At 43.3% G+C, this 21,019-nt stretch overlaps 1 protein-coding gene across 1 annotated transcript in view; it reads right to left on the reverse strand.

The window, feature by feature from the left end:
• Positions 1 to 18,322, reverse strand: part of LOC117232818 (insulin gene enhancer protein ISL-1) — a 31,899-nt gene extending 13,577 nt beyond the window's left edge. The window contains exon 1 of the mRNA XM_033492504.1: positions 18,184 to 18,322. Coding sequence (XP_033348395.1) covers positions 18,184 to 18,322 — 139 coding nt within the window. The remainder of the gene's footprint in view (positions 1 to 18,183) is intronic.
• Positions 18,323 to 21,019: the final 2,697 nt, after the last annotated feature.

Raw genomic sequence — 21,019 nt, forward strand, 5'->3', positions numbered from 1 at the left:
TTCTTTTCACAGATTTTTTGTATTTTTCCTCGTCGATATGTAATTGTTTCGTTTGCAACGTGAATTCCGCTGCATGTCGATCAGCTTTATTAGAATTTGTAAATGGTACGATAAAGTCTCAGATAGACGTTTCATGTACACGTACACGTAAAAACCTGATAGGAAAAACGTCTAGTAACGGAAATAATAGAACGTCGTTTATGATTCTGAACTGCTTGCAAAGCGACTTGGCCCCAAGTTTGTTCGAAGATCGTAGAAACGCTCGTTACCGTAAAGTGAATGATCAATGAACGATTTGGCCATTTCGAAGATCGTTTTGCATCACGTCGTTGTTCGTCGTTGATATCGCGAAGAATTCGAAATACGTACAACGAAATCGGCTAATTACGCGCAATCGCACGGTGTCGTGGCGGATGATCGGAAAATCGATAATCGAAAGCGACGAAACGTCGTGTCATCCGAGGTTTAACGACAAAACACGCGGCACGTATTGCTCAATATACGCACTGCCGGGGTTGTGGTAAGACTTTAAATTCAAATCGAACGATCTCTGCGATGTTTCAGCAAACTCAACCAGTAAGACGGAAACTTTTGGCGTGTTTTCCAAGTCTTATCGACCAACTCGTTAAGAAAGTAAATAAAGAGCTTGTCAATTAAGTGCTGCAAAGCGCAGCACCGAAACTCGTCTATGGGAAAACTAATATCGTATTTCGAACAAGTTTATAACGTATGCGATGATAACGAATGCTTAATCGAATCTAGCAGACCCGGGTCGAGTCTGCCCGTAAAATATTCTTCCCCTCAATTTCTTATTTAGATCTCGACTCGAGAGAAATCGAACTGTGCTACAAATATCATAACACGCATAATGCGTATCGATGCAATGCAAATCGTGGTGACATGTTTATAAGATATAATAATGTCTCTCTCTCTCTCTCTCTCTTCTCTCTCATTCCCTGATTTTCTAGCTATTTTAACACAGTCGCCTATACTTCCAGATAGGAAATTGTATTTTTACGTTTCTAAATTATTTTTAAATTATCCATATTCGAAAGTGTATCTTCCCTCGGCGTTACGAAACCACAATGTAGGTATTATAAATCAAAGCGGATTGATTGGCGGCAAAATGGGTTCTGCGAGACGAAAGAAAAATAATAACGATAAGCGGGATAGGACGGAGAAGGAAAAAAGGACAAAGACGAGAGAAGCTGGGATTTTAGAGTAGCTTGCTACTGGTAGAATGTGGGTGGCGAATCATCGTCAGCTTTAAGGTCACGCACGGCTACCTCGTATATTTCTGTTTACCTCGTTCATCTTGCTATTACAATTATTTCAACGATAACATCCCCTCTGTTCAAAAGTAATTCTTGTTCCTTATTTTTTAAAAGTCATACGTATATCACGTAGAGACTTGAAAGTTCAAAGCGCAAATAGCCAAAGTCATCGACGAAATTGAATCGTTCTATTTAATTATTTATCAGCTTTCTTACGAGCCGATTCTCCTGCTCGTCTAATGGACACATTAACGTGTTAACCAAGTTTTATTGCCGACTAGCACCGCCGCTACAGCGATATTTCATTAGTGAAAGTCGATAAACCCTCGCTTTCTATCATCTATTTTAAGTTTTCGAGACATCTTCGCACCGATGATAAATCAACGCATCCGCGTGTCCACGGTTTCGTTATTTTAACTTTACAACGACGTTTTCGACGCACGTCCGAACCAGTCACGATCCAGACGCATTCTGTTTTATAGAATCTGTACTTCCGAGAACCGCGTACGCGTGTAGAACGATGGATAACCCCTTGACGGTAGGACGATGGGAGCCGCATAAAAAATCCTGAATTTAGAACAGGTAGATAAGACGGTGAAGAGGGGTACGAAAATAAGAAGGCACATAAATAGAATAAGAGGACCAAGAGTGACGCCAGCAAAGATAGAGGGGAAAAGGGAAAAAAGAAGAGGGCAAAGTATCTTAGGGGCAGCGTTTCGGTGTGAAAGAACAAAAGAAAAGGAATACGACTAGAAATATTTCGTTAGGTATATCTACTCGAAATTCGACCATCGAATGTCATAATGCGCTCTATGCACGATGCTTTCTCGACAAAGTTCGACGTAATTTCTCGAGCGTAGGACATTGTCACGCAATAACAAACACGTGCGTACTTTTGTTTGGCAGAGAGGACAGATCGTTTGGAAATAATTAATCTTCGAAAAGAATGGAAATTGATTTTGTTATTTCCTAAACAAGCGCGGCAACGAAAGGAAACGCGCGAAGATTTTGATTTATTTCATACGTGCAACGCGACATATGTTTCGTTATTACAGCGATTTATCACAGTTTCAACTTGCAAATTTCTTTCAAATTTATATGTAGAATTTGTCACGGAATATTGAATTTATTCCTATATACGGTATAACCTTTCGATCGTTAACGAACGTTTTACTTGCGAAAAATGTCGCGCAGTTGCTTATGCGCCCAGGGAACTTCTCGCGTATTTCTAAAGTATCTCGATTGGCGATTGTCTTTGAAAGAATTGTCAGAGTAGACGAAATTTGTATTCTTTTCGATATACCTATTTTAAACTGGTAGAAAGTTTGGAATAAAGTCGGTAAGAAGCAGGAAACTTTGAATAATTCAGCTTATCTACTTAATCACGGACAAACGCATACATTTACGGTTGATTTAAACCGGTGAATAGTGCATTTGACACATGGCTCTCGCGTCGTATTTTTCGCAATTCTATACATATACATTAATTCTAATTGGCTTGTTAGCTTTTGCGGGGAATCGTGTATTTTGGAAGTAACGTATCATTGATATATACGTTCCGAGCAACTACGTAATTTTATGGTAATCGACGTACGTTGAACGTGGAATTTCTCAAAATTCGTTATCGCGGTTCGACGATTGCCACGACCTTTCGAGAAATTCCTCTCGACGATTCTAGATTCGAACAAAAAGCGAAGAATCAAATTAACATTAACATAGGCAAATTTTACAAGCCACGAGTTACAAATTACGAACCAGTCGACCGTTCTATTCGGTGTAAAATCGTAAGAACCATCCATGCGACGAAAGTAGATTATCGCGTGAAAGGGCCTATGCCATATTACAGAGGAAGAACAAGGTACCTTTTTTTTTTTTAATTTACAAGGTACTTTTTTAACGACACGTTTAAATCACGCGGAACATCGAAGACAGAGCTAACATCGACGATAACTAAATACACGTGGTATATCAATAGCGTAATAATCATAACTAAACTACGACGTATTTACATAAAACGGTCGGACAGCTTCCAGTACTGGAAATACGGATGCCCTTTTCTAAAGTCGAGTCGTCACTTTCGGTTTCACGATACGAACAGCCGGTATATCCTCTTATTCGAGATGTACCGACGTTGCTATTTAAATATCCGTGAGCGCGACACAGCGACACGTTCGGTGCTCGGAGCAGAGCACCGCATCGGTTCGAAAGCAGATCTATGATAATCAGTTTGGAGATTCCGTCCGAGTAACAAGAAGATCTCCGAGCGGGTGGACAAGGCATTCCTCGTCGAAAGTCGAAAAATTCGTGAAGGGTTGAGAGTGTCGGATGAGAAGTACATCGGGGCAAGATGGAAACGCGGAGAAAGGACGGGGAGGGGGGCCAGGAACAAGCAGATACGTTAGAGAGTAGCGGTTGCAGCTTTACAGAAGGACGAGGAAAAGAAAACGGCGCGGCGCCGTGGACTGTGTCGAGGATGTCTGGTTGGCAGTTCAGAGGCGCCGACCCGGTGTCCCACGGCGTTCGTTTGGTATTTCATTAACACCTCCGCTAATTATTTCCCTTTTTTTGTGCGGCCTGGCCGGTTTCGTAGCAGGATCGGGAATGCACCTTACAAGTCGCGAGTCCGGACTCCGGATACCTCCAGCCTCGACTCCGGATACCGTATATGCTCGTGATCGTGCTCGTGCGCGCGTAAAATGCGTTCGTTCAATATCATTTTTAAACCAACTATCCGGAGTAACGATAAGACCGGATTCTCGGACGCATCGCCTTTTCGATTATCTTGTACAGCTAGTTTCATCCACGATAATACCTTCTTTCGATTTACCGTTAAATATGCCGTTTTTCGATTCGAGCATCGCCACACGCTCTTCCCATCGATCAACGTTTCGTCGTATATTCTGGCAAACGTATCCCGATCGAATACTAACGAGAAATATTAACGGGAGGAAGGGCACGTTTCGATAACCAGGCATCGCGATCGAACGCACGCGTCGACGTATTCCGCGATCCGCATTTCACAACGGAAAACTGGAAGATAAGATCGTTTTTAAAGAAATCATCGACATTCGTAGTCTTCGCCACGAAAAATCTGGAATCGCTTAGAACGAGCGTGGAACCGTGATCGCGTGTTCCCGTGTCCGCGAGTCACCTTTACTCGAAACAATTCGCTGGAATAATAAGCTAGCCAGAGTCAGGATAACGATAACGTCCACGAAGGAACGTGGACGCGGCGTCGCGACGGAGCAACGAGCTGCTGCACGCAAACCAGGCGCCTGCCATATCCGACGAGGCCAATACGGCACACCGTAGCCGCCACTAAATTTAGGATGTATGCTTAAATGAACGAAAGGTCGTCCTTAGATATCCCCGGGACCGAAATTTATGTAGGTGTTGTTGGTGGCTTTTATCAGTCCGACTGGCATTCCTTTGCATCCACCCGGCGCCCCGGTGTCGGCCGAGAGCAGGTTCTAATTCGTGTGACTGTGACTCGGTTCCTCGAATCGGCTCCCATCCGGCCTGGCTGCTCGCTCGCTCGTTCGCTCGCTCGCTCGCTCGCGGAAAGGCCGCACGAAAAACCCGTATTTATACTTTGACGCGTCGACTTGCCAAATTATTCCCCGTTATCTGAGTTCGAGGCTGTACTTCGATTTGTTCGAGAAACCGCGCGGATAATGTTTGCCTGGCCTGGCCTTACGCCATTGCGGCTGCGACTCTGCGATTTACGCGACGGATCCTCCCCGAGGGACGCGAGTTTTACCTCTCCGTGATCCTTCTGCAGCCACTAATGCGATTCGTCCGTTATCTTTCGCCACGGAAATTTCGTGGAATCGCTTGACGAGTGCTGTCGTCGATGGTTGCTGCGCTGGGATTTCGCTGCAAACGCGTGAATTTTTTACGTTGGTGCGTTCGGTGAATGGGACAAGACGAGGAAGCACGGCGAAGCGTAAAAGTTTGAAAAACTGCCGCGTAAATTTTTCGTACGCGAGAGTTACGTTCTGTCCCCGGCAAACAATTTCCGAAAGTCGATCGTTTATCGATATGTAGCGGCACACCAGCAGAGGATAATTTACATCATATTGTTGTTTTGCCTCGTAGTACCAAGATCGTTAGGATACGCGTAATGTAATGATAAATTTGAATTCTCCGACATTCTCCCGACCAGTAAAAATAAACAGACGCATCCGAAAAGAATTCAGTATATACACTGTCTAGCGAATACGTTTGCGAGAGCGTTTCACGACGTTACTTATTTATTTATATTTATTTAATTATTCCAAATATATTTGACGGGTTGCAACAGCAAATTCTCGTTACCTATTTGCCAATACTCCACGAATCCTCCAAAGATATTTGGTAAACCGTCTTTTTTTTTTTAACAATCTCGTTTTCCGTATGTAGGAAATTGTTGCGCGTAATATACGTACCGGAAATAAATTACCGGGCGTTTCAGAACATCGAGTCGAACATTCCTGAACAAGTCAATTTGGAACGGAATACATTACGTTAAAGGCGAAATTCCCCAATTGTATTTCTCTCGTTTTATTCGCCGCTCGTCGCATAAAATAAGAACAAGGGAAATAAACACACCGGTACAAATTTTCTTGTCAATATTTATAAGCGCGACGTGGGTGGACCGACGCCGACGTGATTCCTACCCGTTCGAGAACCGATCCTAATCGTTTCATGTTCCGACTGCACTTTATCCCCTCCACTTCCTCCTATGCCGGCACTCTAACAGTGCATAATAGTACACCTGACTTGTTAGCCAACGGAACGAAGGAGCGGCAATTTTTCCAACTTTCATTTCCTTCGATCGATCTTGCAACGATAGGAATATCTTCGAAAAATCGACTTTTATCTAGGATAGGTCTCTTATGGTTCTTACTTTAAAAGTTCGGGTCGATGGAAATAAAAACTCAGGCACCAATCTTTCCGATCCTACGAAGTTTTGGCGAAAATTTAACGAAATCTTGCGACACGGTAACATAATCGACGCGATTGGTTGCGAAAACATCGACCCCAAGGATAGATTTCAAATTTTTACGAGTAGGATAGTTTACAGCCGCTGATAGCCCAGGAAAATGAATAAAAGATACTGATAAAGTAATTTTTATTGAACACCGAGATTAAGGAGGTTCTTACGTTCTCTTCCTAAACGATCGCGAGTCGCACGTATCTACAGATGTATCTTATTCCAATACGATACAGTAATCCGTCATAAAATTATGATATTTTAATGATCCGAGTTCCGAAGTATTTTATGGCGCATAAAATCAAGCAGGTAAAACCACGATGATTTTAAACGCGACTCGGTTACGTACTTTTGCAGTAAGAAAATTACGACTATTCGAAAGGTTCTTTTGGTTATAATTCATCGAAGGTAACGAGACGCGAGAAAGAAAGTAGCGAAGATCAAAATACCAACGACTAGTTCAGTTTCCAACGTAATATAAATATTTTCCCGCCGCGTCTAAATCCATCAGAAAATCACATTTAACGTTAAAAAAATCAAATTGTTCGCTTCCGTGGATGAAATACTAGCCGTATGTAAACCGAATGCTCGCTCTATGTTTCGAAACCTACTACCAAACTAACGTACGCGCCTACTTACGTACGATATCTACGTACCACTTACCTACATATCCTTTCGAATATTCTTAAAGTTGCCGTTATGATTTGCATTCTGTGCCCGCTCGGAGCAACTTCCAGACTCGTTCCATCTCGTGAAAAAATGCAGCCTCGGAGAGAGCACAGATGGTTTTCGTGCAAACGCACAAACCGGCGAAGCGAAGCATTCGTCGCTCGACGAAGGAAGATAGCGAAAAGACGCGCGAAGAAATTTATTCAAAGGTCGGAGGGAGGGGGGACGAAAATTTGCCAAAGCCGGCATCTTGTTCGATCGGTCGAAAGCACCCAACAAATTACCGAGCTACATGCTCGGCAGCGATACCAAATGACATTCGTGGCCGAATGTTGGTCGCGTCTGGTTCCGCGTGATTACACAGTAGTATCCACGAGCGTAAGGGTCGGCTTCCTAATTCTCCCTACGAAATTAGCTATCCTGACAAGGCGCAGACCTTGACGATGGCTCATCGACCGGTATCCCGACACGGTTTTACAGCTTATGGTCATCGGCGGGCCATTTGCCTGTTTTTGAGAGAACGATGTCCAGAAGGCCTGACGAGACTCCCGCCAGCCGCGACCTTCTTTGCTGCGGCCATTGTAAACCGAGCTTTCCGGGCCCGAACGCCGGCGCCAGGCTCCGGGTTTACGACACGCAATCGATTTGGTCCTGTCATTAGTTGCTTTTAACGAGCACGGACCATCGTCCTTCCGTTTCATTTCCTTTCCTTTTCTCGTACACCGCACGTAGATACGAGGCTATGACTTGGCTTGCTTTTCTTCCCTTCGTTCGCTGTTGACTCGATGAAATTTCCAGTCGACAATTTCCAAGATTTTACTAAAAATCCGGGAAGAACGAGCGGCGAGATCTGCCACGTTCGATTCTTCTTCTCGTCGAGAAACATTATTCGACGTTGGGCCACGTGTTTCGAAAAGATCGAGCAAAAACGTACGAAGTATAAGTTGTAGAGAAGTTGAACGCGAAGTTGAAGAAGTTGACGCGTTCGTTCGCAAACGACTATCGCTGACTGTTAATTCGATAGAATTGAAAAGCTGTACATACGAGTACCCTTTACCCTTCTTAATGTTTCCTAATATTTCCAAATTATATGGATATTGACGGAAGTGTGTATATCCCGGGATTATTGGAATAACAGAACGATGAAATCGCTGGCTCGTTCACATAATCTTCGATATGGAAAAAAACGACATTTCTCGATTTGTAGTGTCTAATCGTTTTGTACACAGAGTTATCGATAATCGGAGACATCCTTCGCGTATTACGAATGCCGTGGAGAAATCGGTGCTTTCGGCAGATCAAAGACGCACCGCTTCCAAGGAAAAAGTATTTCCAGTATCGGACGCTCGATAACATCGCTGTTATCAGGTTGACGAATTGACTGACTGTCCGATAAGTGACAAGAATCTCATCCTCGACTTCGATCAGACGTCACGATTAATTCTCTGTTTTTTCTTTTTCTCTTTTTTTTTTTCGAACAGACAAGTACGTACTTTGGGTAGAGTCAAAGTTTCGGCTGGTTTCTCATTTATGTCCAATCATCGCTCGATTTGACGTAATAGATTGAACTTTGGATGTATCGTACGACGTACTATTTCCTCGATATACTGTTCCTAACGAATATTTGTGGATTCGATTTGTTAATTTACGAATGGGGGGGAGTGGGATTTTAATTAGGCGATTTTTCTGTTTTACGCGACAGGAAAATACAACGCGAAACGAATATTATCATTGCTAAAGAACTACTAGAGCCAACGACAGTGCTAACAAATTAAATGTTAAATCGAACGTGTATATAAAGATAATACGATACGATTTCGTTTTAGATTTGTCAGTAAAACGGTGCCAGTTTCTTTCTACTTCAAATCTTATCGTAAGTGTTCTTAATCAATCGTTCGGAGATTATTCTTAGATCATCGAAGCAAATCGACTATTTTATACGTACACGCTGATGTATCTCATTAAAATGAACGTTACTCGCAGATACGCGAGTATTTCTGAATTTTCAACGAATAGAAATATTCTTATTTTCTCTTTACACTCTGCTTGATTTCTTTATTCCCATCGATATTATACATTTTCCATTGACAAAGAATTACGTTATCGAGATAATAAAAGTTAACGAAAAAAGATCTCTGTTTCGTTTCTCCGAGCAACCGATTTCTCGAATTAGCACGAAGGAAATCCGATTTTCACGAAAAATAACGGATTTCGAAATCGCACGACGAACACAGATTATCGCGTTGTTCGCCAGATTTCATCGCTCTGGCAGACGGTTTAATTCGATATAGACGCGATGACGTCGAAAAAAGACTCGATTATCCCGAAGGTTTATCATCGCGTCAATGAAGTAGAAAATTTGAACAGGTTCGATGTAAGCGTTTCTAACATCGAACGAAGGAGAAGTTAAAATAGCATAGCGTACGATAATATTTCTATTTCGTTTTGCTTTTATTTCGCGGTACTACTCCAACGTAACACGTCGCGACTTCGTTGTACTTAGATTTTGCAGAATTATTTAACGGAGAATTAGCGTTTTCCATTTCGAAATCTACCTTTCTTCTTTCTCGTTACGATCGACTCTTGCAACAGGAGGCATCGTGCCAAACGTACGTTAGACATGTTCCAACGTATCGCTAGGAGTCACGATCGCCGTCACACGCGTCTTTTATTTCCTTTTTACAACGACGTCTCACTTTTTTTAACAACATTTTTTTATCGATAGTTTCGAGCAACGGTGTAATTTGTTCTCACGGACTTTATGCGCAACGTGCGATAAAACGAAGGTACCTTCTGCCGTAAAACGAACGTCGACCTGATCAACGATTTTCAGAGCAGGAATTTCGAACAGGCCAAGAAACATTTTTATCCAGAGCGATTTTGTAGCTACGCGGTTATTCGTCGGAGTTGACAAACTCGCAGGATGGGAACGACGAAACGAGTTACTTTGTACGCAGCGGGGCGATGACTCCACGTGAAAAAATAAGGAAAAAGCTTGGTACAACGTATCGTTCGTTTGATGCTTGATGTTTTTGAGAAAATCCACCTTGAAGATTCGACGAGTGTGTTTCAATTTGCCTAGTTCCGGACTGAACAAGAGCAAATAATCGACGGGGGTTTGAACCAGGTTCGGAGATCAGCGAAAAACGTGAAACGGAATTTGTCCGCAAGACGTTTTGGAAATGTATCATACGCGCGTACAAGACCAACTCGCGATTAAACGCGTTTAAACTTTACTTCCTCGAGAACGAAGCCTCAAACGGACAAATTTTATTTCACGTTCTTTGCCTTATTTCCTTGTACAACCTCCTGTGCATCGTTTACTCAGCTGTAGTATTTAACCGATTCGAAGTATACTTGACAAATGTCCAAACTCGATCTGCTCGGAAGAGCGGGCGAAGAGTCAGGCGAAAAGCTTCTATTCCATATTTGCAATTTGTTTGTTCGCGTATGATCACCCCCTTGTCCGTTTGTACTACGATTATCGCCCCACCCTGTATCGCAGATAGCTATATGTATACACAGTGTGGCTAACAAGTGTAAACGAAGCGTAGAGCAAAAGTATAAAAAGATACGAGAAGATAAAATAGAGAAAAGTGGGATAAAATATGTATCGAGAAGGAGAGTGACAAAGGGTGGCAAGTACGACTCGTCGATGCGTCGTTCGCTATTTAGAGAACGGCAGCGAGTCAGAGGGACGTCGGTCGTTCCGGTGAAACGAGGCGAAGGCATTGATTAACATTAAAAGCAAGGGCTCCTAGAGAGACACTGATAGATGTCTACGTACGCCGATAGAAAAAAGAGCCGGGCCTAATTCAATTGCAGGCCGCCGTTCCGCAAACACTCATGATAATTCAATCAAGCTCACCCCATCCAGCTATTCCTATTCCTCCCTTTGGACCGGCCCCATACGACCAAGGACCCTGGGCCAGAACGTTGCAGAGGGTGGAAACGGCTTATAATCTCCGTACGAGAACATCTGCACTCTAATCGGCTGATGATTTCCACCTAAACCTTCGTCTATCCTTTTCTAAGCACTGGCCGCGCTCCGTGACACGCACGGTGCCCTTCATCGGTATATCACGCGGTCGTCTACGAACATTTCCATCCGAGTGTTGGTCGTTTCACGCGGATTTTATCGTTTCTACGATTTGTGCAATTGTTTGTTAATTGCAATTGTTTTTTTAAATGATTCCTGAGAATTACACGGAATGGTTTGTCCGACAACGAGCATCAGCCGGCAGTGGCCGCGATTTCTTTATTTAGAAGACGAGATCTTCTTCTTGCGTGGACAAATTTAAACGCAATGTCAATTTCGCGCATTCAATGTCGCCTGTTTATATTCACTCTCGTAGTCCTAAAAGTAGTCTTAGAGAATTATATTCAGAATTATATAGTTCCATCGTAAGACTGTCGCAGCGCTATGATATATCGTTCGAAGATTGTACGACGAGAAACCTTTTCTGTCGTTCCACGACTATTCGGTGAAGACGATACGCGTCCGCAGCCGCGCTTTCTTCGCATCGCAGCTTTACATTTCGACGAAATAACAATACGGAAACGATCATTTTTTGATTATCAGTTTATATTTATAGCAACGACTATGTGGTAATCGTTATTGTATCATGCAGTGGCCCCACGTGACTCTATTTCAACCTTTATAGATACGCTTGTTTACAGTATTGCTGTACTTATCGTCGATATAAACTAGTTTAGTATTATAATTAGAAATCGTTATGTATTTGTACCGTTGATTATTCGTAATTAATTCAAAACTCGGTTTCTTCCAACCGTGCTATTCTACCATAACGTTTTTCGTTGCAGTTTTCTTTTCGAAAGTTCCAGTTTCTACACGTTGCGCGTGTAATTGTACCGACAACGTGAAATAATCTTAACTATAGCTAATTGCATAGCCGAATCACCTTTCTTGGAAAAGGCAAAAGAAACTGAAATATGTTTCGGCCGAGAAATATTCAAATTCTATATAGATACGAAATTTATTCGAAAAACGTCGCATTTTACGTATATGACATTTGTTTCAAAGTTATAAGTAGGTATAAGATTATTTTAACAATGTCACGCGAAGGCTGTGTCATTGGTAATTTGTCGCAACGTCAGTCGATGTAAATTATACGAAAGACTGTTTCGAACAAAGGAAACGATACAAAAGAAAGACGGTTTTACGCTTTTTTCCGTATAGTTACGTTTTTTCTTTTTTATATAAATAGACATTCCGAATATTTGCGACTCGATGAACGAAGATAATTAAATCTCGTTTCCGATTAGCGGAAAAAATTGTCTCTACGGTGAACAAAGATGAAACGATTAAAATAATTTTTCTTCCACTTTGACTCGTAAATCTCACGCTATTGAATATGTATTTTTCGAATTTTTATATTCATGACGATTACGTCGTTAACTTATCTAAACGATAAACAATAAATAACGATGGGAAACGAACTACGCGGGAAAGTGTACATAGTATATAATCATCGTGATATACGTACAACAATAATAACAAATAGGTACGTACTATTATATGTAATGTATCGTTATTGCCAATATATAGTTCGTTGATGCCAATTGATAGCACATAGTACATCGTTCACACGGAATATGCCGCGACAGTACATTATTTATGTTACGAGCTACGTAATATTACATCACACAGATTCGATATTGACCGATAGTATGCTATTTACAATGCAAAGTACATAGCAAATCTATGAAATACCTATTAGAATATAGCATGATGTTCGCATCTAATGCGAGATAATAGATATACTATTTATACTCTATGCTATATATAATAACAGATTATTGCGTAGTATGCGCTATTCAGTATTGATACTATACGATGTACATATATCGATATGTTATTCACACCAGATAATGTACAACATGATACTTGTCATTCTAGATTCTAGAATATGCATTACTCGAGCCAGTCACTACGGTACGCATACCTTACCGAATCTTTTACTTCACCATCAATGTACGTTATAAAAATTTAATTTCGCGTCATTCCTTCGTTTATCAATCTACGTATTATGTGTTTGGTATCGGATGGAAACGAGACAGAGAGAGAGAGATAAATAGATAGAGAGAAAGAAAAAGAGAGAGAGAGAGCAAGAAAGGTAGAACAGAAAGACGGATATTTAAATATTTAAAGTCGACGTCAGGTAAAGTTATACGTGTCGGTGAACGGTAGAGAGATAGAGAAAGGAAGAGAGAGAGAGAGAGAGAAAGAGAAAGAAAGATTGAGAGAGAAATCGCAGCATTAATGTCGTGGTAGTTTTCGATGCATGGAATGCCGATACCGCGTAACTTTCAGGGTCTAATCATGCAAATGTATTAACCGCTAATTAAAATTGACGCAAGTTGCGTTCTATTCGGTGACAATCGATCGTCGATTTCTTCCTCTTGGCGTTACGCTAGGCATCTATTCGATAGGACAATTTTCAGACTTCTTTGCGAGCTTTGTTAACGAGACAGAGGCGATTTAACGAAAGAGACGATCGTACGAAAAGTAGTATTAATCGAAAAAGTATTAATCGTTGCTAGGTGAAAATGAATATCCTGGAAATCAAATATACTCTTCGTTATTGATGTGTGCTTTGTTTGTACAGTAGTGGAAGTTCACGGATTTGAGATTTGTATTTATTCAATAAATTTGTACGCTTGTAATATATTGTTTAAATATGTTTTAAAGTTAATATTCGTTCACGCTTGCCAAATGCCACGAATATCTTATAAACGTCGTTCGTTACTTTTTCGTAGTACCGCAGGATGCCGAAGAAACGAAAATTCCCAGCGATTTTTAACTTGCAAGCGATAAAGAAAAGTAGAATAATACGAAATAAGTATTCGGTTACTTTATACATCCTAATAATAACCACTTTGCGATCGTCGCAACCGGTGTGTTCAACCGTCTTTTTCGACTATTCGCAGCGCACGAGAGGTTACGTCTAAATCAGACAGCCGCTTCTCCTTCGGCATTCCACGATACGCGTTTCGAGATTCCCAGCGTAGAAACTGGGAATTTTAACAGCCGTTGGTCTATAATTTCGGCGACCAGAAAATTGCTTCAAAGATTTATAACGGACGAAGCGCGATTAGAGCAGCTGGTTTCCAGCATTTTGAAAATCGCGTTTCTAGCGAAATCGGTCGAGGTGACAGACCGGATTCGCTTGAGTTTATTTCTGATTGCATCCGTGCGGACCGATTCGGCGGCCGGCTATTCGGCAGTTAAGTAGAAACAAATGAAGTGAATTCAAGGAATTCGAACTAACAATAAGACCGCGGTCTTTCGGGCTGCTCTAAATAGTTATTCGAAATCAAACGCTCCAACCGATCTCCTTTACCTCTACTTTAAAGCCACGTTTCTTCGCCCATCTTTTCCTCCGCATCATCCGACGTTTCTTATCTTTCGCCGTTCAAACTGAAACTAAGGAGGGCAGATGTCCGAAAAACCGACCGCTGGAACGCGTTCACCGTTAAGAAAATCTGCGACACGCCTGGCGCATCGTTCACCGACGCGCGTGAGGTACGCGTTTCACGTACTTGCGTCTCTCGCGTCGTCGAATTTATTTTTCTCCAAATGGAAAAGAGTGCCCGTAAAAGAAAATATCGTACGTCTTGGAGCGTCGATCTTGTTCGAAACGCGCGTTTATTCCACTTGGATAAATTGGAATAGAAGTTGAACTTATTAGCGCCCATCGACTTATTCATAAACGATGCAACAGCGCTGCCATTACGCGAGATAAACGTCTGGATGTAACGTTCCGCCAGGGTAATTACGATCGATGTACGAGATCTATAATCCTTGGTGAAACACGGAAAATACATGTTAAACAAGCTGGCGTAACACGACGTAACGTCGAAACGGTAGTAAGTTATCGTGGAATCGTTGTTTGCTACTGAATATTCTGCGGCTATGAGATCGTGTTAGCGAATTATCTGATTGGAGGATGCACGTACGGGGTCGAGTTTTGTCGATCAACTCTTTCAGATCTTAAACCGAATCGTTTAAACGCGAATCTGATTTTCTTTTTTCTTTTTTCTTTTTTTTTTTTTTCATCTTTCCTGTCACCGCTACGATTTTACGTCGCGTTACGGTAACGCGAGTCTTTCGTTTTTTAACCAGATATCTCTCGAAAGTTTATCGCGTTTGTATCGTTAGCGGACAACACAGGGAAACGACGCGTTCGCAAATTTTCTGCACTTTGTCCGAATTCTTCGAGAACGTAAGCGTTTCTAGCAGCGCGAATCTTAAGGCCATAAGAAAACAACGAACCATTGTGAAAGTTTCAGACGCGAAGACCACGGTTGACACAGTGGCTGAATTTTTCAACGGCGAGTGTAGTATAATCGTTGGTATCTCGGAGAAGAAACCGCGTTCGAGTAGTAAAATCTCGAAGCAGGGCGAATCGTTGGATCGCTAAAACGTGCGCGTAATAGAGGTTCCATTGTGAGCAAAATTAGCGATCGAAACTCTTTGTAACGTTCGTGCAAAAATATTCCGCCGAGCAACGAATCTGCCATTATTTTCAACCGTTATTCACATGCTGTCGCGTTAAGTTACAAATGGTGGAACGATAAAATTTCACAACCCTCGTTACCGTATCACTTTTCGTTATTAAAAATTACAACGCACGAAATTTCCACGGTTTCAATTTCGTGCATGTCACGAAGCTGAAAATTTGCAAATACGAATTATTCAGCAGGATCCCCATTTTATTTCGCCCGTTTCGCTAAATTGTTTTTGTCAAACACGTAAGGCTATTACGCGGACATGACAGCCACGCGAAATCGTAGAAAACACCGGGCCAAGCAAATTTGCGTCGGTGCATATTTTATACATAGCAACATGGGAAACCGGTAATCGGATTGAACGATGCCTGGCCTCGACTCGCATCAAAATTTCCGGAAAATATTCTAATTGATGGATCCCGGTTTCATTCGATATCGCGATATTATCTATACATGGATAAACGGATCGTCGCGTTGCTTCGCCTCGTACAACAACGACAATCACCGTCGATAAAACGCATTTTAATCGAAATAATTCTTCCAGGTTTTCGATCGCCTTCTATCCCGATCGTTTCACCGTGATTTCTCCTCGCCTCTTTTCGTATTCGTCCGAGATCAACGCGATTTACGGTCCTCTTGGTAATATCTCGCCCTCGTTTCAACGAATTCAAACGTTTGCAATTTCTAACGAGACCATCGCCCGTTCTTTCGTATTTGCGCAAACCTTCGTTTCCAGCATTTTTCGTGTCGAGATTATTAGTCGTATGAACAGAGGAACGCGTGAATAAATTGTAAAGTAGACAAAATATTTTAACACAGAAGCGTAAGTACAAGTGGAGGAATATAATTTGAGGTGGTCCCGATCCGCGCGCTAACAGCGTTACCCTATAACTGAAAGCCCCGAAACGATCGTCGCCTGTCTACTGCCTATGGTCTGCCTTCGTTCCAGTCTATTGTTTATACGCTGTCGATGACTTCAGTGCTTGAGAAAACTGCAAAGACCAGATGTACAGTTTTCCTAGAGACGGTGACCACTTCGACATTTCGGCTAATTGCAAAGGGTATCGAATCCGTAGCTAGCAAGGCGACCACTGACGTTGCTATTTAAAGTTCAACCACCGACAAGTCCAGCCTCCGCTGTTTCCTTGCCGAATACCGAAACATTCCTCGCGTCGGTACTGCTCCAAAATCGCTGACGATTCTTCCGTGAACGATCAGACTCGAGGAATGGCATCGCGAACGATCGACAACGTAGACGAGCCAGCGTACTATCGCGCTGTCGATTCCACGTTCGTAACTTACGAACGAGAACTATCCAGACGCAAAATCGATTTTCTAAACGTCTTTTCAATTTTCAAAAACACCGGTACTCGTGAAACTAGGAAACACGTCGGAATCGACGAGCACGGGATAAAGTTAATCAACCTCGAACGAACATCGAAGGAAATTCGTCGCAGCTCGATGGCAAAGTTTCGAGCGACGCGCCACGCGACGGCCGGTTGCGTTGCGTTTCGTTCGATTCAGCCGTACGCGAATTCGCGATCTGTTTTGACAATTTCTACGTACGCTATTAGCAAAGCGAACCGTCGCTATTTTGCCGGACGAATCGCAACGTTTCCACGACGATGTACGCCATTGAACGGCGACAGGGAAATGTTATTTCGCGAAATAATTTAACAGTATCGCGTTGATAATTCGTTAAGCGCGATCAAAGGGCGTTAAGAATAATCGAAAGCGATACGAAGCTTGTTCTTTTTTCGAATGGAAAACTCGCAGCCAGAACGTAAGCAAGACAGGTAACAGGCTCGTATCGTGACGATTTAGTTCCATCAAATTTGCTCGTCGTAAGCATTGCACACGAATAATTTATAAATTCTATTTTATTGGAATTTTACAAAAGTACGAGGAGAATGCAAAGGGAAAATCTTTGACCCGATCTTCGTTACCAAATTCCCGTTATGCGACGCATTATTTTCACGTCGTAATGCCCGAAAATGAATAACGCGTACTATTTGTTTACCGTTGTATTTTATCCGAAATCTTTGAAACGTCGAACATCGAGGGATTCACTATAAAAAGTTTCAGACGATGGTTGCAAACGTTTCTAATTACCGCATAGCTGTTACTTCAACGATACGATTATTACCATGCATTTTAGTCGTTTCAACGAAGCTACGTATCTATGTAAATATTAGAGAAATCACGATCGATTTAGCGTTTGATGCACCTTCTTATCGTTCCAACGTGTCTTTGAATTCCATCGGTTGTGCTAAAATATCGTTTAGCCGCTTTATTTTTGCAGCGTGACTCGGTTATTTTGCTGTTACAGATTTTCAAAATAGGACGAAGGTTACAATATTAACGTAGATCGAAGGACAATTTCAGAAGCCCCGTTTCAACGAACTATTCAAATCTACCTAGATTTTTCTTTTTCTTTTTCTTTTTTTTTTTCCTGATTAGTCGACCACGCGAAGACGAAGCGAAGAGCAAATAAAAGGTAAAAATATTCAAACAGTTTGTTGAGATAAAAAATTGCGCAACCTGTGTGTAAATGTATCTGTATAACAAATTTACAGTGATATCGCATCGCGCATTGACCAACAGCGCATTTAAATACATCGAACAGATGGGATTTTTAAAGCTATTTCATTTTTCTACCAATCGTAAATAAATCGCAAGAATCTATGGCGTAATCCGAGCAAATTATAAAAATACGTTTGATGGTATACGTACTCTGAGAAGTGAGGTCACCGGGCTCGTCCTGTATGTTAACGGGTGAGATTTTCACTGACCTTGGAGGGCCCTGAAGGCTGAGAGGCCCGGGCCCTCCGGCAGCGGCCATCCTCTGCATCGCTGCACCCCCGATTTCCATCGCTCTTCCTGCCCTGCGCACCTCTCTCGACGATTTTCGAGCAATCTTGAGGCCTTCGTGCCAAGTACGACCGTCGGCCGTACTTACTTTTCTATACAGAATTTGACTAAAGTCTCGACCTCGACGTTCGAACCGACTCTCTCTTCCTTCCCGATCAAGTCCACCGAGGGAATCGTCGACTGGCGAAATGAACCGGAAACCACTTCTTTTTTTTTTTTTTTTTTTTACAAAGTTACGACATTCGATTCGTTGGTTGAACGACACACGAATTCGTTCAAGAACGAATATTTCCAGTCTGCGCTCGAGTCCAAGATATTCGGACGAATCGGCTGCGTTCTGACAAAATTCAGTTCAGTTTCTTTCGCTTCTGGCCCGCTTTCACCGATCCAGCAGCGTCGTCCGGTTGGCAATTGCACGTGTCAGTCGCGACAAATATTCGTAGTTTCATTCTCGAGCATTTCCATCGGCTATCGACAGAATCTGCCGCAGAACAACCGTAGTAGCTCGTGGAATTCCTGAAATTTCACGTTACTCGCTGTGTCTCGCACTTTGGTTATCGCGCGAATTCCCTCGCAGCCATGTTGGTCGAATTTCGTTTTCACAGCCACTCGTCCACGGAACGAACGAATCGAATCGGGTTTGTACGGTTTCAGCGAGAAGATTCGCATTCGCAGCGATAGCTCACCGGAGCCCACGCCATTTTGCGATCTTCCGGGCGAACGACGTCCTTTGCATCTTACCCTGGTCGATATTTGCCCGCGATTCTCTCGAAAACGATTACTACTACCGAGAAGCACAGATGTTATCGGCACAAATTACTTTTCTCGATAAATTCCTTGGGCGTTTGCGGTATCGTCTGACGGGTATTGCGATCTTCGATCCTTCGAGCGTGCTTCTGTCACATAAACATTCTGTCACGTAAACGTTCTGTCTCTGCGTAACTCTCTTAACCAGCCGTTGAGACGGAGACGTTGTTCCAATATCGCTACGCGGATCACCGGTCCAGGCACCCCGAGACTCTTTACTCCGTCGATTTCGTGCCACGGTAAAGAATCGTTCTTCGTGGACCTACGGCTCGACCGAATCCGAAGTGTCGTTTAGTCGATCTCGCGGAGAAGTCTTCCGGAGCGGAAAGTCGGTTGTGCTATCCCATTAAAGAGAACGACGAGCGTGGTCCGACAGAAAGTGCCGAATGCGCGGCATCCGTCAGAGACGAGAAACGTGGAAAGTGGCACGTGTGTGCAATTATTATTTCCTTATCACTCGCGGCCGACAATGACGGCGTTGATCGTGACGACGAGCAAAAAAAAAAAGAAAAATAAAAAGTATATACGCACGAGGGAAAGGGGATGGAAAGGAGAGAGGGAGAGGGCTCGAGGAAGAAAAAGGAGGAGAGAGAGAAAAAAGAGAGAAAGAGAGGACACGTTACACGACGCAACACCAACGAGACTGACGGCGCGGGGCCCTAGGAGGCACTGACTGCCGGTTAGGTTCCTATAGAACCCAACCTAACCAGCCGATGCCCCCACCTTCGAGGTCGACCTTTTCGACCCCACTCCGATTTCAGTCCCACCACTCGATCCGCTCATCCACGTCCTATCCGCTGGCGAGAATTCGAGCCTCGATTCCACGCCGACGTCGAGCTATTCGTTCTCCCGGTGGAGTCGACTCTGTCGCTTCCACGCCTCCTGGGGGCAGCTGTGGGACACTTGGCCGGCTCGAGCCGCCAACAAAATGGCCGACAGACCTAATCGATTCGTACCTACCCTCTCCTCTTCTTTTATCTCGCCTCTTTCTCCCGTCCTCTCGCTCTTGGCTCTCCTACGTCGACCACCACCGCCACCGACACCGCCGCCACCACTACCACCGCCGCCGCCACCGTCACCGCCGCCGCGCCGTGCCGTGCCGTGCCGCGCCTGCCGGTCCTCCAGCTTCGCGACCGACCGATCGCCTCCCCGACTCGCTTCTTCTCCGCTTCTCTACGCGATACTCGTTCAAACGGCCACCAAAAGATGCTACGCCGCTGTTCGCGCAACATCGTTTACTTCGTCAGTTTCTGCCGCGTACGTCCATCTCGCGATTTTTTCTTCCACTCTACGATTTAGACTGGTTCTTTCCACGGGTTCGCGAGGCCCGTTATCACCGCCGAGTTTTCACCGCTGTCTACGCTCCCTACCTTTTTTATACGTCTGCCTGGTCGTTTCCTGTTTTTCTTTTTTTCTTTTCTTCGTTGAATTTTCCTTTGACGTTCGTACCGTTCGCTCTTTCCCGCGGAAAGATCTCGGTACCGACGAAGGTTTCGTAGCTTTTTGCTTTTAAACGAGTTTCTTTCTTCTTCTCGTGTTCTTTGCCGCGCGATTGCGAATATCTTACCGTTTTATCGATTCGCCGCGCGCTTTCAATCCTTTGTTTCCCCGAGCTGTTCGAACGCCCCGGCTTTCCATCCGTCTTCCTCGTCGCTCGTGTTTCGTTCGATCGTACGTTGTCGAATTTGATGATCGGTGCGCGTCGCTTCGAGCTTCTTCGTACGAAATATTCGACGAATGTAGTTCTCCTCTATCGAAACGTTGAACATCTTTGGCCGAAAGTTCGCTTCGAGTTTTCGTAAATGACGTTTGTTTGTCTCACGTTCGCGACAGACGTTTAAATATCGCCTAATTTTTATATTTTTTTATTTTTTACCAGATATCGCAAGGC

Source organism: Bombus vosnesenskii, unplaced genomic scaffold, assembly GCF_011952255.1.
Source record: "Bombus vosnesenskii isolate JDL3184/JDL3185 unplaced genomic scaffold, Bvos_JDL3184-5_v1.1 scf7180000013293, whole genome shotgun sequence".
Lineage (NCBI taxonomy): Eukaryota > Metazoa > Arthropoda > Insecta > Hymenoptera > Apidae > Bombus > Bombus vosnesenskii.